Source organism: Callospermophilus lateralis, chromosome 14, assembly GCF_048772815.1.
Source record: "Callospermophilus lateralis isolate mCalLat2 chromosome 14, mCalLat2.hap1, whole genome shotgun sequence".
Taxonomy (NCBI): Eukaryota; Metazoa; Chordata; class Mammalia; order Rodentia; family Sciuridae; genus Callospermophilus; species Callospermophilus lateralis.
The window spans coordinates 10,652,535-10,677,830 of record NC_135318.1 but is presented as its reverse complement, the minus strand read 5'-3'; the positions used below and the strand labels follow the sequence as shown (position 1 = coordinate 10,677,830).

Sequence of the window (25,296 nt, the reverse complement as noted above, 5' to 3'; positions counted from 1 at the left end):
AAAAAAAACTCGATTTGCTATACATTTGTTTTTATGAGTTTGTACAGTGACAAAATTTTCATTAATTTTTTTGTATGATGTGCATTTATTTTGTAGGTACCAAAGACATTAGGATTATTAAGGATGTTAAGTGTCAAGTTTTACAGTCGCCAGGGACAAGAACAGGTAATGCAAATTTGTTTAACCTTGTGCTTCTCATTTTCACCAGAGTACCCGTAAAGTTAAAAGTTGAGTGAACTTTGAATATTATAGATTCATCCGGGTGTATTCATAATTTTACTCTATGCAGATATATGCACTTAGTAAAAACTTAGGGTTATTAGTATGTCTCAATCTTAACTGGAAAAAAAACTTCAAAGAGAAATACAGAGAATGAGCCTAGTTTTCTTGGGTTCTGAAGACAGCCTAAAGAATTCTCCTAGAAGCATACATATATCTATGAATTTGTTTTTTCCCCCACCCCACTGGCAACACTACCTCATTTTATTATAGAATCAGGAAGAGACACCCCCACCCACCGCAGAGTTTGGACACTGATGCCATGGAGCATTTTACAAAAATAAAACCTTAATATACATATTGACTCACAAATACGTATGCAAGTCTGTGTCCCATTCTGCAAACTGCTATGTAAAATTTGAGAATGGTACCACTATTTCCATTGACTTTTGAATATATAGAGACATGAGTGACAGCATAAAATTCATTTGTATTTTGATTTTAAAACATTGTCTAAATTTGTAATATAAACATTTTCTTCAAATCTTTAAAATTAAAGATTCAAGGGAAACAAGATACTTCTAATTTCTGCTCATCAGAGAACAATAACTCTTGCAAAAAAAAAGCTGTGAAATTTAATGTAATAGATGTCCCTTAAGTGAATTGGTGATGCTACTGAATACAGATCTAACATCTTCTAATTATAATTTTTTTTATTATTAGTTGTTCAAATCGTAGCTCTTGACATATTTCATACATTTGATTCAAGTGGGTTATGAACTACCATTCCCCCCCCAATACAGATTGCATAATCACATGGGTTACACATCCACGTTTTTACATACTGCCATACTAGTGTCTGTTGTATTCTGCCTTTTCTATCCTCTATTATCCCCCTCCCCTCCCCTCCCATCTTCTCTCTCTACCCCATCTATTGTAATTCATTTCTCTCCCTTGTTTTTTTCCCCTTTCCCCTCTATTAGTCTTATGTAATTTTCTATAATGGACAAGGGTCTCCTTCCATTTCCATAGGATTTCCCTTCTCCCCCCTTTTCCCTCCCACCTCTCATCCCTGTTTAATGTTATGCTAAGTGAAGCTAGCCAATCCCTAAAAAAAACAAATGCCAAATGTCTCCTTTGATATAAGGAGAGCAACTAAGAGCAGAGCAGGGAGGAAGAGCATGAGAAGAAGATTAATATCTATTAATTTCTTAAAAAAAATCTTGTGGATTTTTAAAAATTCCTTTTCACAATAGATCATTTTTTTGGCTTCTTATAAAACTAAAAAAAAATATCCTCAAGTTTGAGATTACTGTTCCAAGAGATGAGAAGGAGCCACGTTGATGTAGGATTTCCGGTATCATTTATTTTACTGATTTGTTACTTGGAGAAGCATGGGTCCATGACAATTGAGTCGGACAGTTTCATTCTGAATATTAGTAGTATATATCGGAATTGCCTCCAGGGGATCTGGTTATATTTACTCTTGGTGTGACTCTCAAAAGAATCTTGACCTACATGGGAGAATCAAATAGCCTGATTTTTCTACTTCTTCAATTTATTTACTGAGCCAAGGGGAGAAATGTAATAAGCATTCTGTTTCAGCGTTTGTATTTTATATATTTTAAATTTTAGGTTCTAATTATTTCTCTGCCATTGACTTAAGCTAAATCGTGTAGCCTGGATAGATTTGTCATTCTGTCTGTAGTGATGAGCAAAAGCTCTCACTGTTCTTTGTGTCTAGAAAGTCACTTTTTTTCTTAGTCCTTTGCATATTTGAACTGTTTTCTAGTTAACATTCACTTATTTTGTGAGGACTTTTAATGTAATGAAGCTAATCTGGTACCCCATAATAAAATCCAGATTGTCTTCGATAATTTTTGGGATTTAAAAAAATTTATATGTATATTTAATTCTAATCAGTTATACAGGACAGCAGAATCCTTTAAAACATTATACTCAAATGGAGCAGAATTTTTCACTTTGTACATGAAGTAGACTCACACCATTTTGTAGTCATACATGTACCTGGGGTAGCTGTATCTATCTCATTCCACCATCTTTACTACCCCCATGCCCTGTATTTTTAATTATTTCATGAAGTTGTCTTTATTTTGTAGACAAAGAAACATAGGCAAGGCTAAATGACTTGGCTTTTGCCTTGAAGTTCATTTTTTCTAATTTACGGTGTTGCCTCTATTGGTCTTTTTATTACCATGAAAAGGAGCATTACTTTGCCTTTCTCCCTGGATCCTTTTCTCATTGTTTCTAGTATTATATAAATAATAACTTTATTTTTAATAAAATTAAATTTTTCATTTAAAAAATCTGTTGACTGTAATTAAGCAAGAATGTGGAATTTCAGTATTCATTTATTTCATCAGTCAGCAAGCACTTCCTCAGAGCTAGAGAATAGAAGGATGCACAAAAGGCCCCTCCTCAAGGAGCCCTTATGTGTAGTGAGAGACAGACTCAGACGAGGACAAGACCTGCCCTCACAAAGCATACAGTGCTATTGAAGAGCAGAAGGAGCATTCAACTCTGGAGGTGACACTTGTTCTAATGGTGAAGGGAGGAATAGTTCTCAGGCAGGAAGGGGAAGGCTTTGTAAAAGAAGTAGAGTTTGGGATACTCACTGGAACGCATCGGTTTGTTGGTATAGTGAATCCATAGGCACTTGTGTCTTGTTTTCCATGTTTATTTTATTTGGACTGATAGGTTTACTAATGTTTAGAACATGAGTTATTTGGGGGCTTGATATTCACGAAGCTCTTCTCTCTATCCTGTCTGGTATGTCATTCAAACTGTTTATTTATTGCCTTGGCATACCATTAGGCAGGAGTAAGTCTGTTCAATCTGTAAATGACCATCTTCCTTTGATCTCATTCAACTCCTTTGAACTCCAGCTTATGTAGTCTCAACCTGTGCTATTGGTTATTCGCTTGTGATAGAACTCGACTTTTTGGATTCTCTGTGATGGAACAAAAGGAAAGCAAACTATTAATTTCCTTGTATTTTCATCCTCACTTATGAATATACTGTACTGGCATCCTTAACTGAACTTTAAGACTTTTCAAATTTAACATTTTAAACCCAGTACTTCCCAGTAAACATCTGAATATTATGTATCTTATTTTGTACCTACAAGTTTCTAGCCTAGAAATACTTACAGCTCATATTTTTAGTGCAGCAATTTTAGAGCTTTTGAGGGCTCATAGTTAATTCTTAAGGTATTCTCTATCATGAACTCTTTCTGACCAGCATTTTCCACACAACCTCACAGGAAGCTGGCATTACTGGCATCATGATGTCTTTTTTATTGGTGAAGAAATTGAAGCTTTAAGACAAATGGCCTACTAAGTTCACTTAGGTAGATAGTAGCAGGGATGGGTTTGGTCTTAGGTCTGCTTGTGATCAGTGCTTTTTTTTTTTTAGTTGTAGATGGACACAATGCCTTTATTTTACTTTAATGTTCTGTTGAGGATCAAGCCCAGTGCCTTACACTTGCTAGGCAAGAGCTCTATTACTGAGCTACAACCCCAGCCCACAATCAGTGCTTTTTCTATAACCTCTCTGACTATTGTCTAAATATTTAATAGGGTAATTGAAGAAATAGAAACCAAGATTTATTGTTCTTAAAAGTAACCAAGACTATATATTACTTTTTTCGGGGGAAGGGACCCTAGGGATTAACCCAGATATGCTTAATCACTGAACCACATCCCCAGCCCTTTCTTAAAAAAAAAAATATTTTAATTAGGTATTCCCCAGCCCTTCTTCAAAACTTACTTTTAATTTTGAGATAGGGTCTCCGTAAGTTGATTAGGGCCTCATTTAACTGTTGGGCTGACTTTGAACTTGTGATCCTCCTGCCTCAGCTTGTGGGATTACAGGCGTGCGCCACCATGCCTGGCTATATATTTTTATTTCACGAAGAATGATCTATTTTACTACTCAAGTTTGGTAGTTATGTTTCTCTTCTACAATGTCGTCTTCTTGAGTATTAATGTATTTTTAAAAGGGATTTACTTTCCTATGCAGTAACTACATTGTAAATATTTAGTTCATTTTTCTACTTCTTAGCAAAACCAAGAAGTAAATAGAAAATTGCACAATATCAGAGGTCTCAGTCTCTCTCTCTCTCTCTCTCTCTCTCTCTCAAGGCATTAAGGGCAGTGGTTGTCATGTTAACAATAAATGATGGTGGCAGCTGTTGATCTATTTTTTGTATATCCATAATTATAGAACTAGTAGCTTTCAGGTTCTTTTAAATTGTGATTTAATGTACACAAAACTCATATGCCTTTAAATAATCAATGTCTGACTGGCATATAATCTTTTAAAGGATTTACTAATAATCAGATTATTTATATTATTTTATAGAAGATATTGGCTTAGACAATTGTTCTAAAGACTTTTGTCTTTCATACGTTTACATTTTCTTTTCATACTTTGACAGTGTGTTTTTTTCTGAGTTGTTAACCAGGCTTTTCAAATGATTTTTCTTTTAATTTTAAGGATATATTAAAAAAATTATTTTAATGAGACTTTAAAATCAGTTGGCTAAAATGTGTACTAAACTCAGTGGGCTTGAATTTGTTCACTGACTTCCCCGAGTATACAACAGTACTTGGCATGCAATATTTATTCTTGAATATGTAATATTTAATATGTAATTCTAGGATGTTAGCAGAGCTATAGTTATAAAATAACCTTTTATTGACTTGAGATTTCTTTAAAAATAGGTAGTAATTCAGAATGTTTGGAGTGTTTAACTAGAATTCAGTACTTTCATTTTAATATGGCATGTGTACCAAAAGGCATAGAAAACAGATCACTCCTTTTTAATTATTCCATGTAGATGATGGGCAGTTGAAGAGAGTGAAGCAGTTTAAATTCATTTTAGTACAGAGATTGGATATTTGACATTAAAAAAATCCCCTCTTAGAAAGGACAGCTAAATTTTAATACAATATTTGAGAGAAGGTATAGTTTCCTACTCTAAATATTACTGCCAGTCGTAGAAAGCTTTAATTAGTGTTTTAATTAAGAAAAAAATCAAATGGACATTTGAGCTAGTGGTATAATGTCAGGAAGCTAGAGGAAATTTCATTAAGCAAACATGTGGTTTAATGCCTTTTTTGGGAACAGCTTTATATTATTCACATACACTACAGTTAACTCATTTCAAGGATACAATTAGCTGATTTTTAATGTGTGCACAGAACTTTGTAACCATCTTTTTTTTTTTTTTTAAGAGTGAGAAGTTTTTGATATTTATTTTTTAGTTATCGGCGGACACAACATCTTTGTTTGTATGTGGTGCTGAGGATCGAACCCAGGCCGCACGCATGCCAGTCGAGCGCGCTACCACTTGAGCCACATCCCCAGCCCTGTAACCATCTTAATTAGTTTTATTCATTTTATAATTTTTATTACCCTGAAAATGACCCTCTATCCCTTAACCATCACTCCCATATGTGGGTCTGCATTTTAAGGAATTTATAATCTACTGAAAACCTGTAAGTTTTTGATAACTCATGATAATTTTTGGCTGAAGAAATATTTATAGGATATTTGCATATTTGGGTTTAGGGTTTTGTGTTGATTTTGCTGCTATAAAATAGACAAAAACTTGTTAAGTTCAGGGGATTGGCCGGAGCACAAGCATATGAAGTGGGTAGAACTCCCAGGACTAACAATCATTTATAACATGGCACCCCTGATGACTGTCAATGATTTGTTTGTGCCTGTTGACAAGTCCTTTGCTCTGACCTTATGACTTGTACAGGATGGAATCTTCAAGATGAGCCTTTCACCACAAGGAAGCCTCCTTGCAGCCACTCATTTCTCAGGGAAACTGAGCATCTGGGCCATCCCGTCTCTGAAGCAACAAGGAATGTGGCATCAAAATGAGCAGGTATGTTTCTTATGGGCAAGTACCATTATAGTACTTCAATTTGTTCAATTTTCTTTTTTATAGCACCCACATTAGTTTATCATTCCAAAACTGTCCTGTTTTTTAGTTAAATTATACTATCAGTTGATGTCAATAGAGTAGGACAAATTAATAATAGACAGCAGAAAGAAAAAATGTCCCTTGTATTTCCCTGAGACTATAAACTGAGCAGCACCTCTTCATTTAAAACAGATACAATAAGACAGAATGGTAGACTTGTGGAATCTAAATTAATTGAAGGTGAAGGGAAGCTAGGAGGGAGGAAAATCCTCCCTAAATCTGTGTATAAGGAAAAAAAATAGTTTTTTTTCCTCTTTTTTTTGTACCAGGTATTGAACCTTGGTGCTTAAACACTGAGCCACATCCCCAGCCCTTTTTACTTTTTAAGAGAAAGGGTATTGCTTAGGGCCTCTCTGATTTACTGAGGCTGGCTTTGAACTTGAGATTCTCCTGCCTCAGCCTTCTGGGTTGCTTAGAATAGATGTGCATACCACCGTGCCCAGCTGCATGCACTGATTTTAATGTGTGGTTCAATACACTCTGTATACCAGGTGTTGTCTATTAGTTGAACTGTTCTCCCCCACCACCCTTCACATTCTGAAAATACAGAATGAAAATGTTAAGATTTCAGCAAAAGTCAGTATGGTCAAGGATTTGGAAGGTAAAATTCGTAAAGGGTTACAAGTCTTTATACATATTGCTAATTTTAATCATACGCTTTGAGACTTGAAAGGAGTTCCCTTCTCTTAACTCAGAGATGAGTTGCCCTAACATAGACAAAGATGGAACATTTTCATTTTTATTGTCCTGAAATGACCAGTTTTAAGGATTAGATGGGTTTTGTTTTTTAGTAACGGGTTGAATTAGCACTTATAAATAATTTAAGTTCATAAGGGGAAGGTAGAGTTAGATCATAAACTTGAACTTGGTTTAAAACCCCGTGGTTTTAAAACATGCTTATAGCCATACATTGTGATCGAGGAGGCTTAAAGAAAAATCTTTCCTCAACTATCTGTAGTATGATATAAATCTCTTTCACTCTCTGGTTACTTTACATTTTATCATTTTAAGAATTCTTCTCTCATCTTGAATTTCCCACCATTTGCCCATGGACAGATCCATCTTTGGATAGTTTTATGATTCTAAAATTAGAGCATATTTCTTGAATGATCTGAATGGATCAATGTCAGAATTACTAATAATTTTTTTTTCAGAATAACAGAAAAAGAGGCTCTACATTTTTCTACTGTATTCTCAGATTAAAATTAAAAAAAAAATTTTAGTTGTATATGGACACAATATCTTTATTTTATGTGGTGCTGAGGATTGAACCCAGGGCCTTGCATGTGCTGGGTGAGTGCCCTACTGCTGAGCCACAACCCCAGCCCCCAACTTTTTTTCTTGTACACAGAGGATTTTTTTCCCCTCCTAGCTTCCCTTCACCTTCAATTAATTTAGATTCCACACTCCTACTGTTCTGTCTTACTGGATCTGTTTTAGATGAAGAGGTGCTGCTCAGCCTACGGTCTCGATAGCGAAATATAAGGCACATTCATTCTTTCTGCTTTGAAACTATAGCTGTTACCTTATTTCTTCCCTGTGGAGTGATCACCTGTCATACCTGCTTAACATCTTTAGCAAGATATGTCAGGCAGCAGAGCTTTCACCAGACTGTTGAACTGTCTGGAGATGGGATTATAGCTTAATTTGTATGACATATATTTCATGTTGTACTTCCTGAGGCTTGATATATGGAGTCTGTTTTCCATCTTTATTCAGAAAAAAAGACATTATTTAGGTAATTGACCCAAAAATATTGTGTATATTTCATGGTTTTCAATGTGTGGTGATAGAGTATAGAGTATTCAGCTTCCTTGGGAGGATCCTAATGTTCTTTTGATATTTGGGAAAGTTTTATTCTTGGGCAACATGTTTTTAAATGGTGAAAACCTTTGAATAATAAAGATGTTTTCCCCTCTGGGCTTTGTTTTCCTAAGTTATTTTCACTTACTTAATAAAAATATCGATCAGTTTCTGAAGCATTCTTAATATTTCATCTTCTGAATATCCTAGAACGTCATGTATACAGTATAAGAACTATTCATTGCATAATTGATTAGTGTGCTCTTTTGTTTACTGAGATTCTGGGGCCCCTTTATTGCCTGCAAAGAAAAATTGCATCTCATTGTGGTACTTATTGGCATACATTCAACTTTTTGACTTAGGCTTTTTTTGTCATTAATTGCCAATCAGTGTCATTATGATTCATTGCTTTTTAATGTTATTCGTTAGATTTTTATAGTGACTATGAAAGAAACTTAAAACATAGCTTAAAAACCTTGAAACTTGGGAAGGAATAAATGTAATTTTCCCCATGGTTTTAAAACATGCATTCAGATAAGTTACGGGAAACAAAAGGAGGGGATTTCAGAAATAGAAGAGGAGGTACACGGTAAGAGATGAGTTCAGGGTATGTTTGACTTCATCCTTGCGTCAGCGAGAATCTTTGTATAGAAATATGCTGAGCTTTTAGAAGGGGAACGCAGTAGGAAGTGCCATGGTTTGATTACTGAGCACATACCTTCTGTGCTTTTGATTCAGTTGCTCCCTGAACAGTGCTCACATAGAATATTTTTAAGTTGATCTGTCAGGAGGGATGCAACTTGATTCTCAAGCTAGTTGCGTCACTTATTAAAACTTAACAAATCGTTAGTGTTATTTGTCAGTTCTGATTTGGTTGATGTAGATTTTTTTTCCCTTAATGTCTGCATAAACTGGAAAAAGTAGCTTTTTTGGGGGGGGGGGTTGTCTCAGAACTAGAAACTGACTTGGTTGCCATTCTGCAGGCTATGATGCCCTTTGGGTAGGGAGCTTAGCTAGCTTAGCTAGTCTTGCTGGGATCGCCATCCCTGCTGTGCAGCATCACAGGCCAGGGGTGCCAAGCCTTCCCTTTTCAAGCAGCTGCTCAGCCTTGACAAAGGCTATCTGGATAGAACAGACCTGCCTCTGAGATCCCAGCCAGTTTTAGCCTCAACAGAAATTTAGGTCTAGAGTTGGGGATTGGGAAGGCATTTATTTATATTTATTTCTCTTAAATCCTGTGACTGGTAAAAATGCAAACTCCTCTGTTGACTTGTCATCCCTTCTAGTCTGATCGTCAAGTGCTGTACTCTTGGACCCTCCTCTCCCTGTCTGCTGCTTTTGTCTCAGCGTTTCCACTGTTTGATCATAGTTTTCTTTATTCCATCATTATCTCTGAGGTTTCATCCTCTTCACAGACACACTGGTTTCTTTGAGTACGTTTATCTCAGACCTTTATAGGTTGAAAGGATGAAGGTGCACATATGATTTTTTTTTTCTTTTGCAAAATTTACTCTGATAACATCATCTGTTACCTAATGAGCATTTGCTTTGTTCTGTTACGTAGCAAGCTAAGATTTGATTTCAACTTTCTGACTCTGTTCATGTGGGAAAATATATTGAAAAAGTGAGAGAAAAACTGAAGCCAGTGAATGCCAGCATGTCCAACACACATTTTTATCCCCACAGTATTAGGCGTGTCCTTACAGTTCAGGAACACTCTAGTATTTGAAAGATGAGATTTCTTTTTAATAGATTAAGAAAGCAGGAATTGTTTGATTCATTTTGGCATTGATTCTTATTTAATCTTTAAAAACAGATAAATCGTTTTTCTCAGTGAATATAATGCAGACCTTTTTTCAGCCCTCTTATATGTGCTCAGCTCTTAAGAAGTTAGTGTGTACCAGGTATTAGAATTAATAATTGAGAAAGTTTCTCACTGGCAAACACTTAGCTTTATAATAGATACGTAGAGACTTGTGACATAGTGGGGCCTGGGTTGGAGGTGGTCACTATTTTCCAGCAAGAGGAGTTTGTATAACTACTGAGTCTTCCACTTGTGTTCTAGGAAAATAAGTAATTGTTTTCTTTTTTTAAACTATTTTTTTAGTTGTAGGTAGACACAGTACCTTTATTTTCATGTAGTGCTGAGGATTGAACCCAGTGCCTCATGCATGCTAAGTGAGCGCTCTCTACTTTTTTGCTACAAGCCCAGGTCGGTAATTGTTTTCAATTGGGACTTCACTGTATGTGTGAATGAAATCTAGTGTGTTAAGTGTAATTTATAAATACTTTGTTTCTGTAGTCTTAATAACATAATTGTGAAATAAAAGTTGAACTGTTCAGCTGGACATAGTGGTGCACGCCCGTGATCCCAGCAGGTTGGGAGGCTGAGGCAGGAGGATCATGAGGTCGAAGCCAGTCTCGGCAACGGCGAGGCACTAAGCAACTCAGTAAGACCCTATCTCAGCTAGGGACGTAGCTCACTTGGTGTAGAATACCTGCCTTGCATACACAAGGCTCTGGGTTCAATCCCCAGCACTGTCCTGCCAAAACAAAAACATCCAGAATAAGGCTAGGGATGCAGCTGAGTGGTTGAGTGCCCCAGAGTTCAATCCCTGGTACCAAATTAAAAAGTTAAATTGTTCACTGAATTTCTACTAAGTTCTAGTGTAGGAAGTACACTAACCTTAAGGTATGCATAGTCTTGCAAGGGAAATTATAAATACAAGGTAAAATAACATGTTAATATCATGAAAATGTAAGCTTGGAGGGGAAAAAACCCCCAGAATTCACTGGTAGTGCTGGGAGAAAAATTCTTGGAAATTTTAGTAAGGCTTAGCTATTTACAGAGTAATTTTCATATTTTTGTTTATCTCATAGCATTCCTACTCATAAAAAGATGTTTTTATACCCATTTTAATAGATGGGAATGGTGCTAAAAGAGTAGCCTAAAATCACTATTAGAATCAAGATTCCATTTTGATTCAGGTTTCTGACTTCACTTCTTCCTTCCAGTGCATACTTAAACTAATTTTATCCCTTTTTAATGTTTTTATTCGTGCATTTTAGTTAAAATAGTGGGATTAATTTTGACATAATCATACATGCATGGAATACAATTCTGTTTCAGTCCCCAATACTCTATCCCCACCACTGGCCTTTCTTTTTATTTATTGCTTTAACTGGTGATTTAAGTTTTTGTTTAAGTTTTTTACGCTTAGATAAAATACTGATCTCCCCTCCTCCACCCATGGGCATATGAGTTAAAGGGAACACCAGGGAGAGTTATCACTTTGCAATATATATGAGCAACATCCTCTGCAGTCATGTGGTTTATTATGCAGAGGACTTAGACATGTGCAAGTGTAGAGTAATAAGTGAGAACTGTAATATTGTGGTTTACCAAATGTGTAGTGTCTCCTTTAAAGAGAAATGCAGGCTTTGAAAACTGACATAGCTGGAGTTTTCTCATTCCTCTTGCCATAATCAGGTGAGCTTGCATCAGCCAGGTTGAGCAGAGCTTTGCTTCTTTTAATGACTGCTCTAGGAAATCAGTGGTCAGATTATAAACTAATTAGTTTATAATAGATTATCTGATAATATAAATATAGTCAGCTTATAATTTTAGCTCAAATGTTGCCTCAGAAGAAACTAATGTGACTGCTGCCCTGTGCTACCCTTAGCCTCTTTTCCAAAATTCTGTATTCAGCTCATTTGGGGCTTTCTTCATGCAATTTGCCGCTTTATTAGTTTTTATAATAATCTTTGTGTGATTGAGTATTTTCTCTGTAAAACCTAATGATTAAAGATAGTTATGGAAGTGCCTATTCTGATTTACTTCTATTCAGTTTTGAGTTGATAAATGCTTCAGCTTTCATTGTCAATATGAAAATCCATCTGGCTAGAAATCTGTGAGTGTTAAATTTTGTTCACGTCTGGAATAGAATAAAATGGCTTAAATGATTTTCATTTCAAACATTTCCCGTATGTTATATTTATATCTTTGCATCTCATTTTTGGCCTTAATTTTCCTCTAATGTTTTATTTACTTGCCTGTTTGTATTTCTGTAGGTCTAGAAATGGGAATAGACAAATATATTTCCCATTTTATTTCTTTAAGCATAGTAGGTGTTAAACTAATTTTGTTAAAGTGGATGAGTCGATGAAGGATCAATGGGAAGATGACAGTTTATGTGATTCTTGATAGAATCCACAGCTATTTTCACAACTTTGCTAAACTATGAGCTCTTTGAGAATGGCCATTAAGTATTTCATGAAATGTATTTCATCCACAGAATTTTTTAGGCAAAGCATATTAAATACTAATAAATGTGGAATGAAAAATTCATTTGAAATGTTCCTTTCAGGAGTCTGATGGAAGGTAGAGACATTATTATATTTAGATTCCACTTGTAAAAATAAATCAATCTTTAGATGTGGAAAAAAAAGCATTGCTTTAGTCCTAGTAGCCTTTCTATATAAAACCTCTATCCACGTTCTTAGGACCTTCCCCTAGGCTACTGCTGCATTAAGTGATGGCAGCACGATTGTTTGTAGATATGCAGTAGCAAGAATATATTGGGGCAGAAGGGTGATTCCTTTCTTCACTATATGAATGTCACAACAGACAGGGTCATTTAATAATAAATGATTTTTTTCCTGATATCTAGAATTTGGAAAGACAGCTTTTACTTTTTGTTCTTAACCAGGCATTATAGGTAGAGATTCAGAAGGGTTGGAGTTGGTAAAACAGTTTTTATTTGTCACTGCTGACTTTTGTCAGTAGCAATTCCAGGATTTCATCTGTAGACCTTGTCAGCTGACCTACATTGGGCAACAGAAACTGAGGGAGTTGAATAAAGGTTATAGCTGAAACTCGGGTTATAGCTGAAACTCCTATAACAAAAAGTCAAGAGGTTCCTGAGTACAAAGCCGGCCATGTGCAACTAAGGGGGAGACCCTGTCTGTAAATATTTAAAAAAAAAAAAAAAAAAAAAAAAAGGCTGGGATGTGGCTCAGTGGTCAAGTGCCCTGGGGTTCAATCCCCCCACCCCAAGCACATTGATTTAATCAAAGTTTCACAGGGTCTTAGAGCCTTCAGAAACGAAGACCCAAGTGGTCTGTTATTAGTGCATTTTATTTATGTAATAGTGACATATTCATAAATGCTCATAACATAGTTTGCTCCATTTTAGTTCCCAGTATATTGTGTTTAGGTTTGACAAAGGATGGATAAGGGAGGGGCAGTATACACAGGTTATTTTGGTAATCAAAAGGCTCTGGAGGCATTAACATTTCATTCTCCCAGAGGTGGTCTCCAACTTTCTGGACCCAAACTGGCCTCCATTTTTGTGATCTGACCCAATTATCTACACTGACTGCCTATCTGTAATTTTTGCTTCATTCCCCCATCCAATTTTAGGGACACCTTACTATAAGGAAAAAGGGCAATGAAACACTCTTGCTGCTTCAAGCTGAGAGGGGGTGATGTAGGGTCAGGCAAACAGTTTGGAGTCCCCTTTTAGAAACTGGGTTGGTGGAGGGGTCCGTGGTAAAATTCTAGTTCCAAAAGAACAGGTTGTAAAGTCATCTGGGGGTGGGTCCTTCTGAGATAGGAACAAAAAGATATGAGATCAATATAGAATAAATGTTGCATCTGGAACATGTTAGTGAATATCATGCAGATGATAAAAATCAATAATCTCTCACTAGGAGGTGCAAGATCTGAGAAGTTGTCCCCATAACAAAGCTGGGGGAGGATAAGGTTATTTGGAAATGTAAATCTTTAACATAGCCGGAGTTGTTGGGAAAGTAAATACAACACTGAATTTTTAATATCAGATTTCCCATAAGATGTAGTTAAGCTACTTAATATTATCTGATTTTTGTAAAATGTTTTTATTGGTATGACCTCCTGTGTTTAGTAGAGATCCCTTTATTTCTGTTACTTAGGGCTAGATAATCATATTAGCAAACACTGATTAAGTCTACTTGTGTAGGAGGTTAGGAAGATCTCAGGCCTTAAACTGACTAAAAACTTCTGACCCTGGCAGTTTCTCTTGATAGTGATCAGGCACTCCTGCCTAAGAATCTTCTCTTCTGTAGTCTCCAATCTTATTTTTTGTGGGGTTAACACAAGTGTACATCTTAAGTTACATTATAAGAGCTATTTTTTTTTCTTTTGAATGCCAAGGATGGATTGTGCTTCGGTTATAACTGTTCTGCAAGATATTGAAGATCAAGCTGGTCATATTGACCTTGTTCCCATCTGTTAAGGGTCAACTGAGTTTCCTCAGTTGCTCTCTAAGGGCTTCCGGGGCCTTCTGTACTGATGCTTAGTGACTGGCGAGTTGCTTTTAGAGGTCATGGATACTTTCTCAAGTCTTGAATTTCTCATGGAAGTCCATTAGGTGCTTCTCTACCTCGAAGAGACACTTGGCAGAGATCTAGAGATGAACTTCTGCTTCATCTGCCAGACTCCTCTTCAAGTGGGGCCATGCTTCTCCCAGAGAGCCTTCCTGTTGTACAGCCAAGGAGCTCTGAGAGACTTAGCCAAGCTCTTTGCATATTCTTCTTCAATCTTCATCCTCTGTTGGACAAATTCAGACATTTCTTTCTACATTTGTTTGCCTTTCAGTTGCTTTTGGAGCATCAGTTCGAACCCAGCCATGGTGCCATTGCTTTGTGGTATTTTTCTTCTCAGCCCAGAAGTAGTCACAATGGCTCCTCTCCGTTGGCTTTAGCAGTTGCTGTTCAGGCATTGTCTGGGTGAGGGAATATAACGCAACTTATCTTCTCTGTGCGGTCAACTGTATTTTCAAGATTATATATTTAGTCTTCATTGCCTGACGTCTATCTTCTGGGTGGTCTCATTTGTTGGAGATGCTTTCCATTGAATTTTTAATTTAGTTTATTGATTCCTTCATTTCAAGGATTTCTTTTCAGGATCTCTTTATTGAAGTGATCTTTTGCTACCTGTATTTGCTATTATATCATCCTTTAAGTTGCAGAACAGTTTTACCAAGTACATTCTGAATTCCTTTTCTGACATTTCTTCTACTGTACTGTCAATGGATTCTATTATTGGAGCATCTTGGTTTGTTTGGAGAGCTTTATACCCTTGTTTTTTTGTTGTTTGTGTCTCTTCCCATTTATCTGTGTGCATCTGAGGCAGTACAGTTTCTACCCTGTAGACTTATAGTGTCCCTGAAGGTTTCTAGTATCTTGCCTTTGAGAGGGAGACCAATATTAACAGCACAGATCTGGGTTTCAGTTTCCATAGGCTCCACCACACTGCAGTCCCAAGATGACTCCTGGATCACAAACAATTGATAAACTCCCAATATTTTAATTTTGATGGACACAATAATTGTACATACTTATAGGGTACCGTGTGATACCTTGATACATGTGTGTAATAGATAATGATCAAATTGGGGCAATTGTGATATCCATCTCAAGGACCTTGAACATTTATCATTTCTTTATGTTGGGAATCTCCAAACTTTTTTTTGTTGTTCTTATAGTTGTAAACTATAGTAGACCTATTGGCAACTGTTTTCTAAGATTTAAGATTTCCAATAAACTGATTTTTTTTTTAACTAGTCTTTTCCATGCTGTTATAACTTTGGAGATGAAGTAAGGAACATTGAGCCAATAGTGTATTTGACTTAATGATGTTTTAGAGATTGACATGCCATTATATTCCCAAAGATGAGCTTAATACCATGTTGCCTTGATTTTAGAATATGAATGGATTAACTTTGAAGACTGCATGATTTTGTTCTTTTACTTAGTAAATTTTTAGTCACAAAAAGTTAGAATTAGTGGACAACATGGAAGTTGTCCAGTCAGGTCTTTGTGCTCTGAAGACCAAGACCTGGAGAGGTTGCTCAGTTTATATGGGGCTGAATTTGACCACCCAGGCTAATGTGGAGTTACAACAACATTGCTGTCTTCCTCCTGTTATATAGGGTGGGTGGGTATGTGTGTGGAGTGAATTCTTACTGTATTTTGCTTTCATTTGTGTTAATTGTACATTTGTTAACTTACTGTTCTTATGTATTCTATTTCATTTATAAAACTGAGTCACAATACCTGCCTGTGCCCACGTGAACTCTAAGAAAAATTGCTTTTCCAGACTACTGAGTGGAGGAAGATTTCAGTTAATTGTAACCAAGATCATAGAAAAGCATCATCTCTGTATTTGGTTATTTAAAATTTAATTCCATAACTGTTGATGATTTGCTCACAGTTTTCTTACATAGTTGACTGAAGAAGTCATGTGTATATTTTCATATTTAGCCAGGCTATGATGACGTTAATCCTAACTGGAGGCTCTTTACTGAGAAGAGAAAAAAAATAAAAGGTGAGTTGTAAGAAATGATTGTTAACACCTGAAGAGATAGCTCTTATTACATAAGGTATTCTTTAGATGGTAAAGTCTCTAGGTACTTTTGCTTCACCGCAGAAGAAACACCAGAAGTTCACAGCATTAGAACCAGGCAGTAGACTCAGTGCTCTGTTTGAGCCTCCCTAACGGCTGAGGCAGAGCCCAATGTCTGTGGCACAGGTCTCCTGCCAGAGCCAGCCCTGAAATGGCACACAGGTCAATGCTCAGAAGCACACATCTTTTCGCACACCTCTGGAAAAGACAGCTGTAGGAGGTCTACAACTGGTAAGCTGAAGAGTAATCTTTGTGGGTGGGAGGTCATTAGGATTAGGCTGGCAGGATTTTCTTCTTAATTTTTTGATATATCTCCAATTTTAAAATGTATTTTCAAAATGAGTGCATATTATTTTTATAAATAGGGAATAAATCAAGATGTATTTTTAAAGAAAAGTGCTGATTGTTACTTACTTGGTAAAAACAAACAAAAAAAATTGTTACCTTGAGTTTTTTTAATTTTTGGCTAAGGAATATATATATATTTTTTCTTGTGGTGCTGGGAATCAAATCCAGGACTAGACGCACATGAAACAAGTGCTCCACCACATGGCTTCCCCCACACCACCCCAGGATAATTTTTCTTTCTCAAACATCTCCAAATTTTTAAGTGTCCCTTACAGAATCGGTAATAGACACACCTTTTGAATCTACATTATTATAATATGTTTTTTCCCCACATTTAAAAAGCATTGCAAATATTGATTAATATTGTGTCAGCAATCCAGGCTTTGAATGATGTGTTTTGTTAAATCATCTAAAACACTCATTCAGAAATATTTGAGAAAAAATAATTTGTGAAAGTATAAGTTAGAATGTGATTTAAATGACCCACCCCTTCCTTCCTTCCTTCCTTTCTTGGAAAGAAGCCCCAGAAACATATTTTCTTTAAATTCTTTGTATGAATTGCCTTAGGCTTTAATTGGAAGAAAATAGTGTTAGGATTTTTTAAAATTAAAATGAGTTATTTTCATAGTGCTAAACTTCAGTTTAAAAATCTTTCTCCTTAGTTTGTTTTTAAATTTATGGCTTGTTACAGGTATTACCTTTAAACCATATCATATCTTTTGTGGGACAGCTAAGGTTAAAATAAAAAGCACAATGAATCTGATAAATATCACATTTCTTTTGACTGCCTCCGTTGGGTGGAAATTCTTCATTGGCTTTGAATGCTTTTTCCTTGATTAGTTAAATGTTTAAGAGGAAATCAGCAGTGGAAGCTATTGTATATCTGTCATAGTTTTAGAGGGCATACTTCTGTTCTTGTTATGAAAGTGGTAGACATGCATTTTCTAAAACCTTTTACAATCTTGGTATACAAGATTGTAATATATGCATTTTGTATTTATTTGCAAGATATATACAAGATTGTAATATATGCATTTTGTATTAATCTTGGTATACAAGATTGTAATATATGCGTTTTGTATTTATCTGCCTTTTAATTTATGTTGAAAATGGTGATGTATCTCTTTCCTGAGTATATGCTTAGGTTTTTTTATTTTAATAATATTGGTGATTGAATCCAAGAGTGCTGTCACTGAGCAGTATCTCCAGACACACACAAATTTATAAGTTTAAAAAAAAATTTTCTTATTTTGAGAAAGTTGTGCTAAGTTTCCCAGTCAGCCGTGAACTTGTAATCCTCTTGACTCAACCTCCTGAGTAGCTGCGATTACAAGTGCATTTAGGGGCCTGTCTATATTTTTTTGGTGAAGGATTTTAATTGACTTACCTCTATATCCCTAGAGCTTTGGACTTTGACTAATTGTTCGCACTTAGATATTTGTTAAATGAATTACTATACCACTGTCTACCTCCTACCTGAGTAAAAGTTTAATGACTTGATTATTTTTTCTCATTATTTAAGATACCTTTAGAGTCCACATAATATAGGTAGGTTTGAATTTAAAGTTATTATAGTAAATACATTGTACTTAAAAAACAAAACAAAACCACATTCACAGATTTATTTGCATTCATTTTCTTCTTCCTGTTAGATAAAGAGTCCTTTTACCCACTGATAGATGTCAGTTGGTGGGCCGATAGTGCAGTGATTTTGGCTCGATGCTCTGGTGCTCTAACTGTGTCTTCAGTGAAAACCTTAAAGAATTTACTGGGCAAGTCTTGTGAATGGTTTGAGCCATCACCTCAAGTCACTGCTGCCCATGATGGGGGATTTTTAAGTTTGGAGGTAAGACTTTCCTCTTTAAGAGTAAACGTGCATTTCACCAAAAATCTAAATATTGAGCTTAATTTTTGTTGTCCCATGATCTAATCTTGTATTTAAAAACAAAATCTGAGTAGCCTCAGATATAAGATACAATATTGAAGTTCAGTTAATAAAAAGAAATTGCATCATGATAGAAAACTTGTGGTCATTATGCCTTCTTCAAAGCCTTTCTTCACTGAAATGACAAATTTTTTTCTACATTAGTTATCTTAGAATGGGATAAACTATCATTTAGGTATTTAACTTGTTTCTTTGAAATGTGTTAACTTAAAATTTTTGGTTCTTTTAGTAAAACAAAACAAAACAAAAAAACAACCTTGTTTACCATGACAAAAGACTTGAAAATAGAGGATAGCTTTTGAGAGTTACATTTTGGTCATATAAAATTGTTATTTCAAGTCTTTTTACAGGAACAGTCTTCAGTGGCTATCATTTTAGTTCAGACTGGCAAATGTTTTTTGTTCCCAAGTTTGTTACTGAGTTTAAAGATGTTCTTTAAAGAGAATAGCTTAATATAAGCCAGCTCTGTTAAGCCTGAAATGAAGGTTATCTTTAATAACCAGGCTTTCAGATAGGGAACTTTGTTAAGCTGTTAGACTTTTTAAAAGGGGCAGGGAGAGAGCTTATTTTTGATAAAGCAAATAGATACCTTAATGTTCATTCTCTAAATAGATGTAAAATATTGTCATCTATTTTGTCCATAGCAAGTACAGGAATATCAAAAGTAAAAGCAATTCATTCTCAAGTTCTTTCTCTAAAATAATTAGGCATATATTTATAAGACTGTATTATGATCTGTCACTAAAATAGCCCTTGGTTTTGGAGATTTGGATCTGATAATGTCCATGTATGTTTCTTCAGAAATTGATGTATATGCTTGTTGTTGGAGTCCTTTGGGTTCCATTTTGAATCATAATAATGAATCAAGCCAGAGTAAAGTTGAAAATTTTGTTTTTCATTAATTCTGAAAGGTTGTTTAGTTCCTCAGTATTAATTTCATACTTTATTTTTCAATTCAGTGTGAGATTAAACTTGCCCCCAAACGATCTCGTTTGGAGATGAGGGCTGGAGAAGATGATGAGGGGGGAGAGGATTCTGACTCTGATCATGAAACATCGGCCAAGGCTCGCTACTTTGGGTACATAAAACAGGGTCTTTACTTGGTGACTGAAATGGAGCGATTTGCACCTCCGCGGAAACGCCCACGGACCATTACCAAGAACTACCGTCTTGTCAGTTTGCGCTCTACAACTCCAGAGGAGCTTTATCAGAGAAAGGTGAGAATATCCTTTTTCTACCAAAGGATGAAGGAATCAAACTCCACCCCCCCCCCCCGCCCCAGGAAAAAAAGGAAACTTTTCAATAAAGGAAGAAATTTAAAGATGGGGGTGTTAGATCATTGACAGTTTAGAATTATCAGTTTTATCTTATTTTTGGGTGCTGGGGATTGAACCCATGGGCACTTTACCACTGAGCCGTTTTTATATTGTATTTACAGACAGGGTCTCATGGAGTTGCTTAGTGCCTTCCTTAGTTGCTGAGGCTGGCTTTGAATTCTCAATCCTCCTGCCTTGGCCTCCCAAACCACTGGTGTTATAGGCATGCACCACTGAGCTCAGTGCCTTTTCATTTTGAGACAGGTCCTCATTAAGTTGCTGAGGCTAGCCTCAAATTTGTGATCTACTGCCTCAGCCTCTGGAGTTTATGGGATTACAAATGTGCTTCTAGCTCTCCCCTTATCCCCATTTTAGTGGGATAGAAGATGATGGTACAGAGGATGGTTAACAAATAGTCACTAGTGAACCAGCCAACTACTTGGTTTTTGGCTTACAAGCTAAAGAGATTGAGGGAAACAAGGCAGACCACTTCCCAGCCAGGGATTTTGATGGGAAGCCCACGTGACAGACCCTGCATACACACCTTGGAGTTATTTGTGCCATTTGTCAGTGCTGTGGCTGTATCCCTGGAGCAGGAATTGGGCTTTAGTATTCTGGTTCTGGTTTTGCCATTGTTTGATTCTATAAGCAAGTGCTCTTGATCATCTTTGTTAAAGTGTTGTAAGAATACTAAATTTATCTTGTCTAAATGTCAGTGAGCTTCCGGTGGCACAGTGCACAAAATGGCATGCCATGCTGTATTAGATCAATACGTTATTCTCATCCATTCTCTAATCATAGTGACCTGTGGATAGTTCTGCACTATTAATGTTCCCACCATTTCTCTTTCTTTGCTAAAAGATTGAAAGTGAAGAGTATGAGGAAGCCTTGTCTCTGGCTCACACCTACGGCCTGGATACTGATCTCGTGTATCAGAGGCAGTGGAGGAAGTCAGCAGTCAACATTGCTTCAATTCAGAATTATTTGGTATGTTAAAATATTTTGGTAATGTGGTAAATTCATGTTCATGGAATATTCTTCTGGTTATAGGTTTTATTTTAGGGTACTTTATGTTGCTGACTTTTCTATAGGTGATGAAGTGGAAAAATTCTCTCATCAGGATCTGTTGCCTCTGTAACTGAATTGTGATGGTAAAGATCTTTGAACAAAGACCTGATCTTTTCTTCACTGCATCAGCTACCTTTCTTCACTCACGTTAGTCAGGGTCTACTCAGGAACCACAGCAGAAGTTTCAATTAGGAGAATTTTTGTAGTCAACAGAGATTAACTGTAAAGGAGTGAAGAGAATTCCATGGAATACCCTTGGGCTGAAGGAACATGCCCATGGAGGGAATGCGCTTGGAAGAAAGGCCTCTTCCCCTAGGCTGGGATTTGGATACTGTTAGACAAGGATTGGTTGCAGCACACTGGATGGAAAAGTTCTCTGGGTTGTGTCGGGCTAGGGCTGCTCTCCAGTGACCCTGGTTGGCAGTTAGACCGCCAGCTTCGATATCCATCTCTATTTCCAGGGTGCCAGTGAGCTAAGGTTGTTTCAGAAAATTCCTGATACTAGAAGCCTCCTGCTTAGGATGCTCCCCTGCAGCTGCACACAGCTTGAAGTTGGTAGATAAAGAGGAGGCCTTAACCTGGGACTGGCCAGGAAAACTCCTACTCCTGTAAGGTGGGCTCAGTCTGGGAATCTTTCTGTTCCGCTTCCTGGGAGATTCACTGGGAAAAAATTGGTTCATGGGAGTGCCACTGATACTCGGTGGACAGTTGTAATGGCGGGAGGAAAGGTAGAGAAGGAGGTATCACTCTATTCCCCACCTCATCTCAGGCCTTGCTGACTGCCAAGAACCAGAACATAAGTTCTTGAAACTAGAGTTTTTCCTTTATTGTGGCCCTTTAGTACTCCTGTTGACAAAGCTTAATATACCGTGTCAAGCAGCAAATGAAAAATGCTATCACTGCACCTGCTTGAAGGGGAAGTTTTGAGTTGAGAGATAATAAATAGGTAACTGACATACCAAACTTACTAAATATTCCTCTTTTTACTTATATCCCACAACTATCTTTCCTTCTATAGGTTTCTCACATTAAAATTGTTATGTAGCCACAGTTAGCCTTAGCATGGGTTGCTGTAACACAAGTACCATAGACGTGGGTGGTTTAAAACAAAATTCATTTCTCAGTTCTGGAGGTTGAAAGTTCACGGGGAAAGTGATAGTTTAGTTCTTGGTGAGGCCCTTCTCTGATTTGTTGATGAATTCCTTCTTGCTATGTCCCTACATGGCCGAGAGCACATGAGAGAGGAAGCAAGCTCATGCCTAGTCTCTTACGTGGGCATCAATTATATTATGAGGGCCCTACTCTTATTGACCTAGTTACCCCTGAACGACCTTTGTAAATAATCACAGGGGGATTACTGATCCATATAGTCATATGTTCAGTATCTGAATTTGGAGTAATACATTCAACTCATAGCAAGCCTATATGTTTTGCTATGAGTTGAATGTATTACTCAAAATTCAGGAAGTAGTTGAAATCCTGACATTCTGATCTGACATTTAGATAGGAAAACCTCTTTGCCCTTAGGAAGACCCTAGGAAATGTTGGGCAAATTTAATGGTGATTGTTTTCCTTAGAAGTTTATTGTACTTTGAGTTATTAAAAATAAAAATATGATCTGAAAATGTTGGGAGGTGTTGATGCTTCAACCAAACAGGATCGTTAACTGTTAATACAAGTAATATCTCAGACAAGGGAGCATGAGAGCTGATGGAAAAATGAAGACAAAGTTGCTTACCATTTGCTTTAGCAAATTAGGACACCAAGTCTACCTTATCTTTTTTATGCCTTAGTCCAAGTGGACTCATGAATGCATGTACACCTACTTGCTTTCTTTTTGAAACATCATAAAGAACAGTTTGGGTCACTATAAAGGAGCTAAGATGATAAGAGACAACAGAAGTAAATTTTTAATTGGGGATGTATTTAATTTTAAATAGACAGTTAAGAGTAGAAATAATATACTGGTGACCATGGGGAGGTGCCCAAGTGTGGCTGTGGCTGTTGAGCTGATTGTCTTCCCAGAGACGAACCTTTTGCTTAAGTATACATGAGATCGAACTGTAGAAGCTTGGAGAAGGTAGTGATCATGGTACGTTCAGCAGGAGTAGAAGAAAGGCCTTGTATAGTAAAGATATTTTGTACAGGAATTTGGGAGTCTCAAAAGAGAAAGGCATTTGTAAGAGGACAAATGGTATTGGTATGAGCAACTTGGAACAAGCATGAGGACAGTGACCCAATCTAATTCACTGTCGTATCCTCATGTCCCATTCAGTAACCATTTCATGGGTAAATGAATTCACTCCGTTTGTTGGAGATGCTATTTGAGGTAGTGAACATGAAGAAATACAGGTGAAAAGATGTGTTGATTTGGGAGGATGTTGAAACCTTGTGGTGACTCAGGCTCTTCTCTTTAGGTAGTGAAAAACTGTTGTGGATTTTTAACTGTGGGGATTGCAGAGGCAGATGGTGTAAAAGAGGACTGGAGTAGGAGGGGAATGGTGTAGGAAACCCTGCTAGGAGCAGAGAACTCCTATAGTGTCCCAGATGTTGTATTTTGGTGGCTTAGACTGATGTGTAGGCTGCAGATATGAAAATAGAGCTTTTTGTCTCTTTGAGGCTCATTAGACGCAAAAGCAGTTGGAATCACATGCTCTTTATCCAGTTGGAATCAACATTAGAGAATGAACAGTTTGAGTTTCTTGAGCAGCTAGCTACCTATGGACCAGTTGTTAAATAATTATACCACTTCACATCGAGCTTTATAATTCTAGAAGGCAGTTGTCAGGTGCTATAAGATGCCATGCATTCTTTATCCTTGTTTTGTGTTTTCTACCTAGAGTAAAATAAAGAAGCGATCCTGGGTTCTCCATGAGTGTTTGGAGCGAGTGCCTGATAATGTGGATGCTGCAAAAGAACTGCTTCAGTATGGATTGAAAGGCACAGATCTGGAGGCTCTGCTAGCAATAGGGAAAGGAGCAGATAATGGCAGGTTGGTTACAGTAAAATCTGAATTCAAAACAAAGGTGACTTGGTGAAAACTTCTAAGCTGAGACACTGGGCCAGGTAAACTTGAAATTCTTCTATATCCAGGCAGTTGTCTTTGATCAATGCTTTCTTACATTAGGTCATGGCTAATGTTCCTATGTTAAGTGTTAGCATGTAATGGCTTGATTTGAGGAAATAGCCATTCTAGAAACATTTATTGAATGCTGGCCCTTGCTAGGCTGGGGCTTTTGGCACAAACCTAAGTTGGCTTCCTTGTCAGTTGAACAATCTTGGGAGTCTTAACTTCTCTTTCCTAACCTGTAGGATGATACCTCCTTTACAGAACTACTTTCACTGGTTAAATTATATATCTTGTGAAAGCACTTCTTGAACTTTGAAGCATCGTTCAAATGTCAATAATAATAGTAATAAAGTTACTTGACAGGGGTCATTGCTCATCAGACACTTGGGACTTCTTTCGAGATATAAATGATGATATATCTGAAGAGGGAATAATTTAAATGATACCATTTGTTAATCATTTTAAGATCATAAATGGAAGTGAGTCAATTTATAAACTCTAGGCAGCATTTTCTACATGGGCTGTTTTTCATTAGGTGAATATAATACTACATGTTTTCCTAAACAGTTTTCATTTTCTTGAACTTAGCATTTCTGTGCATATTAATCATTATTTTTCTATTTTATGGATATGAGTGGATCACCTGCATTACAATGGCAAAAATTAAAAAATTGTTTTTCTGTGGAAGTTAATAATTCAGCTAAAATAGTAAAAAATAGCTTTTAAGTTAAAAAAAAAACTGAAAAAGGATTCAAAATTTTTTTTTTTTATCTTGCAGATTTACATTACCTGGTGAAGTAGACATTGACAGTATCTCCTATGAGGATCTTTCACCACTGGATGAACAGCCTGCCAAGAATAAAAAGGAAAAAGAGCTCAAGAAGAGACGAGAACTACTTAAATTAGTGAACTTCTCAAAGTAATGATTCATTACTATTCATTCGGTAACCTCTGTAAAATAACTAATGATTTCAGTATATATTTTTTTACTTGTGATAATTATTTCAACAACTTAAATGTGTCTAATATTGTTTTACCCTTGTGCTTTATTTAGTACACTGT

General features: G+C 36.5%; 1 protein-coding gene across 1 annotated transcript in view; it reads left to right on the top strand.

The window, feature by feature from the left end:
• Positions 1 to 25,296, top strand: part of Nbas (NBAS subunit of NRZ tethering complex) — a 324,412-nt gene that overhangs the window by 69,964 nt on the left and 229,152 nt on the right. Inside the window, exons 11-18 of the mRNA XM_076833054.2 lie at positions 97 to 165; positions 6,011 to 6,139; positions 16,346 to 16,409; positions 18,488 to 18,681; positions 19,740 to 19,997; positions 20,958 to 21,083; positions 24,005 to 24,156; positions 25,013 to 25,153. Of these exons, the coding sequence (XP_076689169.2) occupies positions 97 to 165; positions 6,011 to 6,139; positions 16,346 to 16,409; positions 18,488 to 18,681; positions 19,740 to 19,997; positions 20,958 to 21,083; positions 24,005 to 24,156; positions 25,013 to 25,153 (1,133 nt within the window). The remainder of the gene's footprint in view (positions 1 to 96; positions 166 to 6,010; positions 6,140 to 16,345; positions 16,410 to 18,487; positions 18,682 to 19,739; positions 19,998 to 20,957; positions 21,084 to 24,004; positions 24,157 to 25,012; positions 25,154 to 25,296) is intronic.